The sequence below is a fragment of the Sebastes fasciatus genome, chromosome 10 (assembly GCF_043250625.1).
Source record: "Sebastes fasciatus isolate fSebFas1 chromosome 10, fSebFas1.pri, whole genome shotgun sequence".
Lineage (NCBI taxonomy): Eukaryota > Metazoa > Chordata > Actinopteri > Perciformes > Sebastidae > Sebastes > Sebastes fasciatus.
In genome coordinates this window covers 33,665,332-33,677,168 of record NC_133804.1, presented here as the reverse complement: position 1 = coordinate 33,677,168, position 11,837 = coordinate 33,665,332, and the positions used below count along the sequence as shown (strand labels likewise).

At 44.5% G+C, this 11,837-nt stretch overlaps 4 protein-coding genes across 8 annotated transcripts in view; 2 read left to right on the top strand and 2 right to left on the bottom strand.

The window, feature by feature from the left end:
* The window catches only part of tgfbi (transforming growth factor, beta-induced), a 22,001-nt gene extending 21,458 nt beyond the window's left edge, over nucleotides 1–543 (top strand). Inside the window, exon 17 of the mRNA XM_074649505.1 lies at nucleotides 1–543. This exon is cut by the window's left edge and continues 500 nt beyond it. The gene's annotated coding sequence lies outside the window, so the exon portion shown is untranslated.
* The window catches only part of LOC141775815 (proteinase-activated receptor 4), a 198,136-nt gene that overhangs the window by 48,474 nt on the left and 137,825 nt on the right, over nucleotides 1–11,837 (bottom strand). The window lies entirely within an intron of this gene.
* exosc3 (exosome component 3) lies at nucleotides 2,192–10,431 on the top strand. The gene is made up of 5 exons (XM_074649536.1): nucleotides 2,192–2,494; nucleotides 7,436–7,585; nucleotides 7,801–7,952; nucleotides 8,032–8,256; nucleotides 10,049–10,431. Exons 1-4 carry the CDS (start codon nucleotides 2,270–2,272, stop codon nucleotides 8,237–8,239), a joined length of 735 nt encoding a protein of 244 aa, XP_074505637.1. The 5' UTR covers nucleotides 2,192–2,269; the 3' UTR covers nucleotides 8,240–8,256; nucleotides 10,049–10,431.
* LOC141775819 (polyadenylate-binding protein-interacting protein 2-like) lies at nucleotides 8,694–11,319 on the bottom strand. 2 transcript variants are annotated; one of them, XM_074649539.1, is made up of 3 exons: nucleotides 11,179–11,319; nucleotides 10,111–10,275; nucleotides 8,694–9,837 (listed from the first exon to the last, which is right to left on the bottom strand). In XM_074649539.1, exons 1-3 carry the CDS (start codon nucleotides 11,317–11,319, stop codon nucleotides 9,772–9,774), a joined length of 372 nt encoding a protein of 123 aa, XP_074505640.1. In that variant the 3' UTR covers nucleotides 8,694–9,771. The 2 variants fall into 2 exon arrangements, with proteins under 2 accessions (XP_074505640.1, XP_074505638.1); XM_074649537.1 differs by lacking the exon at nucleotides 8,694–9,837 and having other exon boundaries at nucleotides 9,994–10,275.

Genomic DNA, 11,837 nt, shown 5'->3' with positions numbered 1-11,837 from the left:
AATTTTGTCTCACTTCTGCGACCAAACCTTCTCTGAAGGTTTTTGGAAGGCATTCTGGGAAATGTAGGAAACCACTGAGTGAAGTAGACGAGGCTGGCTGAGAGGAAGTAATCACTGATCACTGATCAATACCTGATGATCAGACAGTGTGAGAGGGTCTGAGGGGGATTTTTCTTCACATCGTGGAGAGAAGAAGAAGAAATATTGTTGTTTTTTATTATTTTTTACCGACTCAGTGTTTTGATTTCTTTGTACTGTAAAAAAAAAGAAAACTAATTTTGATCGAATGTCACTTCTGAAGTTTAAAGTTTGAACTTTCACATGTAAAACTTTTGTAAAGTGTGTTGTTGTTGTTGTTGTTGTCGTCGTGTAGTCTGTGTGTTGTTGTCCTGCAGCATGTCAGCAGGTCAAAGGGGTCAACTCTAACTCTAACCCAGATCAGACTAACAGACAGACACCGTGACCTGATGGATCTCTGGAGCTTTTTATGATGTTTTTCTTTGTGATTTTTGTAAAATAAAACTGAAAAATTAGAAAAGACAAGTCATCTGTTACTGAAGCTGCGTGTGTGTGTGTGTGTGTGTGTGTGTGTGTGTGTGTGTGTGTCACACTAGTCATCTTAAATCATCTGTAATCTGTGCACGCTTCCTGCATGCACGTCTCCTCGGGGTTATGAAATATTAATGCGGTCCAGGTGAGGTCAACAGAGACAGACGTTCTTTATAACCACGGTTAATGTGAAGCAGTGAACGCCTCACAGACACTGAACCTTCAGTTTCCTCTGGAGGGAAAAATAACAGAAGGAACATTTCAGGTCTCAGATACAGTATTTAGGTTATAGATATTAATATAGAAACATTAATCTAGATAATGAAGTCCAGAGTTTGACCTGCAGGATTTTATATTTCTTTCTGTTGAGTCAGCAGAAATGTGAACGTCTCTCTGAACGTAACTTCATCCTGAATCAACATGTTCACTTCTGCTTTTTTTAATCTCTGACTTTATTAAATCAACTCGTTTTATTTTGATAGGGTGGCTCTTTGGCTTCCTGTCAGTCTCCAGATGTTGGTTTTATTTCTCAGGACATGTTTCAGATCTGTAGAGATGATTGACAGCAGCAGATAATCCTCCACAGCTGCAGCTCGCTGAGTGACAGACGGACAGTTTTATTAAAGAAGAATCAGATTATTACAGAATAAAAACATTAAATTCTCCTCTAATGTTTCATACATGACAGAAATGTGTCAGAACTTCACATCTGGATGTTAAAATCACTTCCTCCAGTGACTCGTTCACTACTCTGAGATGAGGAGCAGAAGAATAAAATACCATCAAATAGAAATACTCAAAGTATTTAACAATTGTCAATAAACAGATTTAATAAAACAATCTCTCACTGCAGCATCACAGTCTGTGAACACTGCATTTATTTATTATTACTTTATTTATTATTCTTAATTTCAAGTGTAAGGAGGTTAACCAGTTTATTATTAGTTATTACCTACCTTATTATTATTAGTTATAGTTATTATTAGTTATTACCTACCTTATTAAATTAGAATAAAACTTCTAAACAGAAGTGAAATGTTCAGTAAAGTGAAGTCAGAGCGCCGCCTGCTGCTCACAGGAACACATCACACACTGATAACTATTTATATCTATATCTATATACTAATGTGGCAGCTTATTTCAAGACAAAAAACATGTTTTCTTTATTTTATATTATTATGTTTCATATTTAATAATTGTTTAAATATTTTTATTAGTGAACTTTCATTTGGAAACATTTAGCTACAATCTGAATTAAATATCTATATTTATAAATATTAAATATCTTTATTTAGATATATTAAATATCTATTTATATATGTTAAATATCTATATTGATATATATTAAATATATATTTATATATGTTATATATATATCTTTATATATATTAAATATCTATATTTATATATATTAAATATCTTTATTTAGATATATTAAATTTATATTTATATATGTTAAATATATATCTTTGTATATATTAAATATCTATATTTATCTATATAATAAAACATTATTTTGTTATATTATGTATTTATAATAATTAAACTATAATGTGTTTGAAGGAGAAACAAACAGGAGGAATGATGAGATGTTTGTTCCCTTTCGGCCCGCAGAGGGCGCTGCACAGGCTGAGCTTCCTGTTTCCGGTGTGTGTGTCACATTGATATGAGTCCGTGGAACAGCAACAGCAGCATGTTGTGGAGCTGCTGAAGAGACGCGATGTTTTCCGGGTTGAAGGATCGAGTCGGTTCGGTTCTGTTACCGGGAGATGAGTTCTCCTTTCAGACCGACGACACCATCTCTCTCACGGAGCCCGTTCAGCCGGAGAAGGTGCTGTGTGGTCCGGGTCTGAGGCGGAGCGGAGACCGGCTGCTGGTCTCTAAAAGCGGCGTCCTCCGACACAAACAGCCCAACGTGTTCTGGATGGACTCCCAGCAGAGGAGGGTGAGACACACTGTCCTCTAGAGGACACTAGAGACACACTGTCCTCTAGAGGACACTAGAGACACACTGTCCTCTAGAGGACACTAGAGACACACTGTCCTCTAGAGGACACTAGAGACACAACATGTCCACTACTAGAGACACACTGTCCTCTAGAGGACACTAGAGACACACTGTCCACTAGAGGACACTAGAGACACACTGTCCTCTAGAGGACACTAGAGACACACTGTCCTCTAGAGGACACTAGAGACACAACATGTCCACTACTAGAGACACACTGTCCACTAGAGGACACTAGAGACACACTGTCCTCTAGAGGACACTAGAGACACACTGTCCTCTAGAGGACACTAGAGACACAACATGTCCACTACTAGAGACACACTGTCCTCTAGAGGACACTAGAGACACACTGTCCTCTAGAGGACACTAGAGACACACTGTCCTCTAGAGGACACTAGAGACACAACATGTCCACTAGAGACACTAGAGACACACTGTCCTCTAGAGGACACTAGAGACACAACATGTCCACTACTAGAGACACACTGTCCTCTAGAGACACCATGTCCACTACTAGAGACACCATGTCCACTAGAGACACACTGTCCTCTAGAGACACACTGTCCTCTAGAGGACACTAGAGACACACTGTCCTCTAGAGGACACTAGAGACACTGTCCTCTAGAGGACACTAGAGACACAACATGTCCACTACTAGAGACACCATGTCCACTAGAGACACCATGTCCACTAGAGACACACTGTCCTCTAGAGGACACTAGAGACACACTGTCCTCTAGAGGACACTAGAGACACAACATGTCCACTACTAGAGACACACTGTCCTCTAGAGGACACTAGAGACACACTGTCCACTAGAGGACACTAGAGACACACTGTCCTCTAGAGGACACTAGAGACACACTGTCCACTAGAGGACACTAGAGACACACTGTCCTCTAGAGGACACCTAGAGACACAACATGTCCACTACTAGAGACACACTGTCCACTAGAGGACACTAGAGACACACTGTCCTCTAGAGGACACTAGAGACACACTGTCCTCTAGAGGACACTAGAGACACAACATGTCCACTACTAGAGACACACTGTCCACTAGAGGACACTAGAGACACACTGTCCTCTAGAGGACACTAGAGACACACTGTCCTCTAGAGGACACTAGAGACACACTGTCCTCTAGAGGACACTAGAGACACAACATGTCCACTACTAGAGACACACTGTCCTCTAGAGGACACTAGAGACACACTGTCCTCTAGAGGACACTAGAGACACACTGTCCTCTAGAGGACACTAGAGACACAACATGTCCACTAGAGACACTAGAGACACACTGTCCTCTAGAGGACACTAGAGACACAACATGTCCACTACTAGAGACACACTGTCCTCTAGAGACACCATGTCCACTACTAGAGACACCATGTCCACTAGAGACACCATGTCCACTAGAGACACCATGTCCACTAGAGACACACTGTCCTCTAGAGACACACTGTCCTCTAGAGGACACTAGAGACACACTGTCCTCTAGAGGACACTAGAGACACTGTCCTCTAGAGGACACCTAGAGACACACTGTCCTCTAGAGGACACCTAGAGACACACTGTCCTCTAGAGGACACTAGAGACACACTGTCCTCTAGAGGACACCTAGAGACACACTGTCCTCTAGAGGACACCTAGAGACACACTGTCCTCTAGAGGACACTAGAGACACAACATGTCCTCTACTAGAGACACTAGAGACACAACATGTCCTCTACTAGAGACACCATGTCCACTAGAGACACCATGTCCACTAGAGACACACTGTCCTCTAGAGGACACTAGAGACACACTGTCCTCTAGAGACACTATGTCCTCTAGAGGACATTAGAGACACACTGTCCTCTAGAGGACACTAGAGACACACTGTCCTCTAGAGGACACTAGAGACACACTGTCCTCTAGAGGACACTAGAGACACTATGTCCTCTAGAGGACACCTAGAGACACACTGTCCTCTACTAGAGACACTAGAGACACACTGTCCTCTAGAGGACACTAGAGACACTATGTCCTCTAGAGGACACCTAGAGACACACTGTCCTCTAGAGGACACTAGAGACACACTGTCCTCTAGAGGACACTAGAGACACACTGTCCTCTAGAGGACACTAGAGACACACTGTCCTCTAGAGGACACTAGAGACACACTGTCCTCTAGAGGACACTAGAGACACACTGTCCTCTAGAGGACACTAGAGACACAACATGTCCACTACTAGAGACACACTGTCCTCTAGAGGACACTAGAGACACACTGTCCACTAGAGGACACTAGAGACACACTGTCCTCTAGAGGACACTAGAGACACACTGTCCTCTAGAGGACACTAGAGACACAACATGTCCACTACTAGAGACACACTGTCCACTAGAGGACACTAGAGACACACTGTCCTCTAGAGGACACTAGAGACACACTGTCCTCTAGAGGACACTAGAGACACAACATGTCCACTACTAGAGACACACTGTCCTCTAGAGGACACTAGAGACACACTGTCCTCTAGAGGACACTAGAGACACACTGTCCTCTAGAGGACACTAGAGACACAACATGTCCACTAGAGACACTAGAGACACACTGTCCTCTAGAGGACACTAGAGACACAACATGTCCACTACTAGAGACACACTGTCCTCTAGAGACACCATGTCCACTACTAGAGACACCATGTCCACTAGAGACACACTGTCCTCTAGAGACACACTGTCCTCTAGAGGACACTAGAGACACACTGTCCTCTAGAGGACACTAGAGACACTGTCCTCTAGAGGACACTAGAGACACAACATGTCCACTACTAGAGACACCATGTCCACTAGAGACACCATGTCCACTAGAGACACACTGTCCTCTAGAGGACACTAGAGACACACTGTCCTCTAGAGGACACTAGAGACACAACATGTCCACTACTAGAGACACACTGTCCTCTAGAGGACACTAGAGACACACTGTCCACTAGAGGACACTAGAGACACACTGTCCTCTAGAGGACACTAGAGACACACTGTCCACTAGAGGACACTAGAGACACACTGTCCTCTAGAGGACACCTAGAGACACAACATGTCCACTACTAGAGACACACTGTCCACTAGAGGACACTAGAGACACACTGTCCTCTAGAGGACACTAGAGACACACTGTCCTCTAGAGGACACTAGAGACACAACATGTCCACTACTAGAGACACACTGTCCACTAGAGGACACTAGAGACACACTGTCCTCTAGAGGACACTAGAGACACACTGTCCTCTAGAGGACACTAGAGACACACTGTCCTCTAGAGGACACTAGAGACACAACATGTCCACTACTAGAGACACACTGTCCTCTAGAGGACACTAGAGACACACTGTCCTCTAGAGGACACTAGAGACACACTGTCCTCTAGAGGACACTAGAGACACAACATGTCCACTAGAGACACTAGAGACACACTGTCCTCTAGAGGACACTAGAGACACAACATGTCCACTACTAGAGACACACTGTCCTCTAGAGACACCATGTCCACTACTAGAGACACCATGTCCACTAGAGACACCATGTCCACTAGAGACACCATGTCCACTAGAGACACACTGTCCTCTAGAGACACACTGTCCTCTAGAGGACACTAGAGACACACTGTCCTCTAGAGGACACTAGAGACACTGTCCTCTAGAGGACACCTAGAGACACACTGTCCTCTAGAGGACACCTAGAGACACACTGTCCTCTAGAGGACACTAGAGACACACTGTCCTCTAGAGGACACCTAGAGACACACTGTCCTCTAGAGGACACCTAGAGACACACTGTCCTCTAGAGGACACTAGAGACACAACATGTCCTCTACTAGAGACACTAGAGACACAACATGTCCTCTACTAGAGACACCATGTCCACTAGAGACACCATGTCCACTAGAGACACACTGTCCTCTAGAGGACACTAGAGACACACTGTCCTCTAGAGACACTATGTCCTCTAGAGGACATTAGAGACACACTGTCCTCTAGAGGACACTAGAGACACACTGTCCTCTAGAGGACACTAGAGACACACTGTCCTCTAGAGGACACTAGAGACACTATGTCCTCTAGAGGACACCTAGAGACACACTGTCCTCTACTAGAGACACTAGAGACACACTGTCCTCTAGAGGACACTAGAGACACTATGTCCTCTAGAGGACACCTAGAGACACACTGTCCTCTAGAGGACACCTAGAGACACACTGTCCTCTAGAGGACACTAGAGACACACTGTCCTCTACTAGAGACACACTGTCCTCTAGAGGACACTAGAGACACAACATGTCCTCTACTAGAGACACTAGAGACACAACATGTCCTCTACTAGAGACACTAGAGACACAACATGTCCTCTACTAGAGACACTAGAGACACAAACAGCCCAACGTGTTCTGGATGGACTCCCAGCAGAGGAGGGTGAGACACACTGTCCTCTAGAGGACACCTAGAGACACACTGTCCTCTAGAGGACACTAGAGACACTATGTCCTCTACTAGAGACACTAGAGACACAACATGTCCTCTACTAGAGACACTAGAGACACAACATGTCCTCTACTAGAGACACTAGAGACACAACATGTCCTCTACTAGAGACACAACATGTCCTCTACTAGAGACACTAGAGACACAAACAGCCCAACGTGTTCTGGATGGACTCCCAGCAGAGGAGGGTGAGACACAACATGTCCACTACTAGAGACACCATGTCCACTAGAGACACTATGTATGTAAAGACAAATGTATCAAAGTGAGGATATATAAACACTGAAGTGGACGGGTGATGGAGCAGTGCATGCTGGGAGTTTGAGTCTGTCCCTCTGTGTCCTCAGTATGTCCCCGCTAAAGGAGAGACCGTCATCGGCATCGTGACGGTCAAATCGGGAGACGTCTTCAAGGTGGACTTTGGAGGAAGTGAGCAGGCGTCTCTGTCCTACCTGGCGTTTGAGGGAGCCACCAAGAGGAACCGCCCCAACGTCCAGGTGAGACTCTGAGGACAGGAAGTCCAGGTGAGACACTGAGGACACAGAGAGGTCCAGGTGAGACACTGAGGACACAGAGAGGTCCAGGTGAGACTCCCTCTCTGTGTGTTACCTGTACAGGTGGTGACCTGGTGTTTAACCCCTCCCTCTCTGTGTGTTACCTGTACAGGTGACCTGGTGTTTAACCCCTCCCTCTCTGTGTGTTACCTGTACAGGTGGGTGACCTGGTGTTCTCTCAGTTCATCATAGCCAATAAGGACATGGAGCCGGAGCTGGTGTGTATGGACAGTTCAGGACGAGCCAATGGGATGGGAGTGTTTGGAGGAGGAGGTCTGCTCTTCACCGTCTCTCTGGGACTCGTCAGAAGGTAAACGTCCTCAGGTGTCTCTGTGTATATATCCTGTCCTGAGACTCGATGATCACCTGGTCTACCCCTCCCACCCCAGACTGCTGTCCCCCCACAGCGACGTCCTGTCTGACCTGCAGCAGCTGTTTCCCTGTGAGCTGGTGGTCGGGATGAACGGCCGTCTGTGGGTGAAGTCCTCCAGCGTTCAGCGGACGCTCGTCATCTCCAACCTGCTGCAGAGCTGCGACACCATGACGGCCCAGCAGAGACAGCAGCTGTTCAGGAGGGTGGCACAGGGGGCGCTGTAGACCACATCGGACCACAGGTACACTTACACCTGGTCCCACAGAGGACAGCTTCCTGTTCTCTGAGGTCCCGTTTCCAGCCGTCGTGCAGATGGCAGAATGTTTTTGACGCATCAATACGACAGCATTGTTTGGTATTTCCTCAACTGATCTATAATCAATAATTTGCCTTTGTTCTTCTGATCTTTATTTTTAAAGGTTATTTAGACAGAAGTATTTTAAATGCGTCGACTTTTTAACCAAACGATTATTAAAACACTAACATATTATTGTTATTATTATTATTAATATTAATAAAACAGTAACAGATTATTAGTTTTAAAACACTAATTTATTATTATTAATATTATTGTTATTAATAAAACACTAACTTATTATTATTATTATTATTATTATTATTAATAATAATAAAACACCAATAGATTACTCAATAATAAAAACAAGAAACTCTCGGAAGAACTTTTTCTCCATAAACATTTATTTTCAAATAGATTAAGAAAAAATAGATATTTTTTTACAACTTTTTTCTTTATATGACTTTTTATACAGTACTTTACTTTATGTGCATTTAGAAAAAAAACAACCTAGTGATGTCACCATACCAGAACTGTAGAGGTCGATACCGACGCCAGTGAGACGCCACCGTTCTTTACCTTCACTCATTACTCATTTTTACCGAATAGAGCCTGAACGCATCATAATGCAACCTCCTGTTAACGTTAGCCGTTAGCTCCGTGCAGGACCGTGCTGCTAACGCTAACTAGGTCGCCTGCTGAGGTGTCCATAGTGAGTTTACTGTGTCATAAAGACATTTTCCATCGTCCTTGTGGCGCCGGTTGTCTCCAGGCCCGGCAGTATCGAGGCCCGACGGTATCGAGGCCCGGCGGTATCGACTTGGTAGCGAAGTATGGGGACATCACTCGACTAAACAACAAACAAACCTCCGTTAATGAGGCGGCTCTGAGGGTCAAACAGGGGCAAAGAGCACAAAGGATGCTGGGAAAAAGCAGACCGAACAAACTGAAAACAACCAACTGAAACCGGATCAGACCGGATCAGTCCGTATCGAAACTCTAAATAAAACCTGAACCGGTTTTTAGACTGTAACAGAAACCAGATTGTTCTTAAAGTGAAACACCGACATCATCATCACTCTCAGCTGGGGTACATTCAAAGAGTGGAGGACAGACGGACGGGTGGAGGACAGACAGACAGACAGACGGACGGGTTGAGGACAGACAAACGGGTGGAGGACAGACTGACGAATGGAGGACAGACAGACAGAGAGACAAACGGGTGGAGGACGGACAGGTGGAGGACAGACTGACGAATGGAGGACAGACAGACAGACAGACAAACGGGTGGAGGACAGACAGCAGTAACTAAGGGTAACGGGACTCTGAACTTGAAGACATGCGAGAGCAGAACTTTGGCAACACGTCAGGCTGAAGGTGGAGTGGCGACCGGAGAGACGGCAGACATCTTGTTGATGATGTCACAGTGCGGACTGGGGGAGGGGGCGGAGCCCGGCGGGGTCACATGATGTGTTTCTGGATACCGGGGGTGAACTCCTTGGCGTTTGGGTTCAGACTGCTGTTCACCTGGAGGAGGAGGAGAAGAATGAGGCGTTCATGGAATTAATAATTATTAATAAATATTATTACTATTGATGTTCTAAAGCCATGATGAGGTGCAGAAGTCTAGTTAAACTACAACATGCTGAAAGGTTATTATGGGATGTCTGCCTACTGCAGGTTTAAGTGATTATGAAACTAACTGCTGCCTATTTTTCTGTCGCCGTCGTCATGGCAGATCGTTGGTTGCTCGGAAACGACAGCACCCGATGGGGGTGGCGAAGCGGACCGTGAACTCACCACGACATCGAAGTCTGCGTCGGCGTCCAGACCCAGCAGGCTGATCTGGTCCTGCAGCTGAGGGAGGTCTCTGGACGGGATGAACCACTCCCACTGCTCCTCTTCCTCCAGCATCTCCTGGAAACAACGCTCGATGAACTCCTCCTCCCAAAGCTCCTCCTCCACCTGCACAGAGACGCACAGAGGTTTAAAGGACACCACCTTCTATATATATATATATATATATATATATATATATATATATAAACTGTTTATATACAGACACTCATTAAGGACCAAAATGTCCCGTTGAAACCATTAAAACCACCATGTTTGATCCTGTCACAGCATCAATCATTCATTCTATTATATCAGGTTTTAATCCAGATTCCTGCTTCAACACTGGACTTTTACTAGTTTACACCACACTGAGTCATTTCCTCATGTTTGTTCTGTAACGCTGTTCTGGTTGATTCTGATGTAAACAAACATGCATCAAAATCTAATTATTGACAAATCCCACACTGAAAAAAAACAACAGTGGCATTAAACAAACTGTCGTTATAATTCTTCTATAAATTATTATTTGGTGGTTCTGATCAGTTCTGGAGCTGGTTAACAGATTTAACTCTGTGAAAGTGTAAAATAATGTTAATAAACTGTTTATAAACTGTTATAAACGGTACACTGTGTACTGTTTATAATAAACACACGGTGAGTGACACCCCCTCATTTAAGGGAAATAAGAAAGTTTGGGGAAATAAGGGGTGAAATGCAAAGGGAAAATCACGCAGAAATAAATAAATTGAAAAATAAGTGCTAAAATAATAAAAAATTTAATTACAAAATTGATTAAAAAAAATAAAAAATATGTAAATAAATAAAAGTGAAAATTAAACAAGAGTAAATAAATAAGGAAATTAATACAAAGATAAATTAATAAAGAAGCAAATTAAAACGGATCAATTTATGTTTATTATGAACAGTTTATAAACTGTAAAGTGTTTATTATAAACTGTTTATAATAAACAGTTTATAAAGTGTTTATAATAAACAGTGGAGGTTAACCTCCGGTCCTCCGGTGCTCACCTGCCGGTTGAACTCCTCCTCGTTCTCCATCCACATGTACTCAGCGAACGGGTCTTCATCGGAACCGAGCTGGCTGCTCAGAATCACCTCGTTACTGATCGTCATGTTGCTGCTGATGTTGCCGAGTCTCGGGTCCTTCATGTCCCCGCGGTCCTCCGACACTCAGCCTCGGTCTCTAAGGTCCGGTCCGACCTGCGGCACAAACACACCCCCGGTACCCGGTAAACACAGCCCCGGTACCCGGTACCCAGCGGTCAGCGGGTTGCTGTGATAGCCGCTGACTGACTGACTGACAGACAATAACAGCCGGTACTGACCGTGAATACAGCAGAACAACAGACAGAAACACAGTAACACAAACATCCAGAGAGTTATTGACATTATAAAGATATAAAAGGTTGTGTTTTACCCGCTTACCGACCTGGTAACCGGGTTATAACCGGTATTTAACCGGGTTATTCGGTGATTCCTCGGCAGCGGACCAGACGGTCACTCCGTGTTGACTCCTCTGGACTGTCATGGCCGCCGGGCTGCCTCTGTTTGTTTACATCTCTGACGTCACTCCGTGCTCGCTGGTGATTGGACAACCCGCTCTGCTGCCTTCAAGTGCTCGCATGGCCTGTTGAAAGTGAACGGGCTGGAGAATCGGAAAGTTGAGC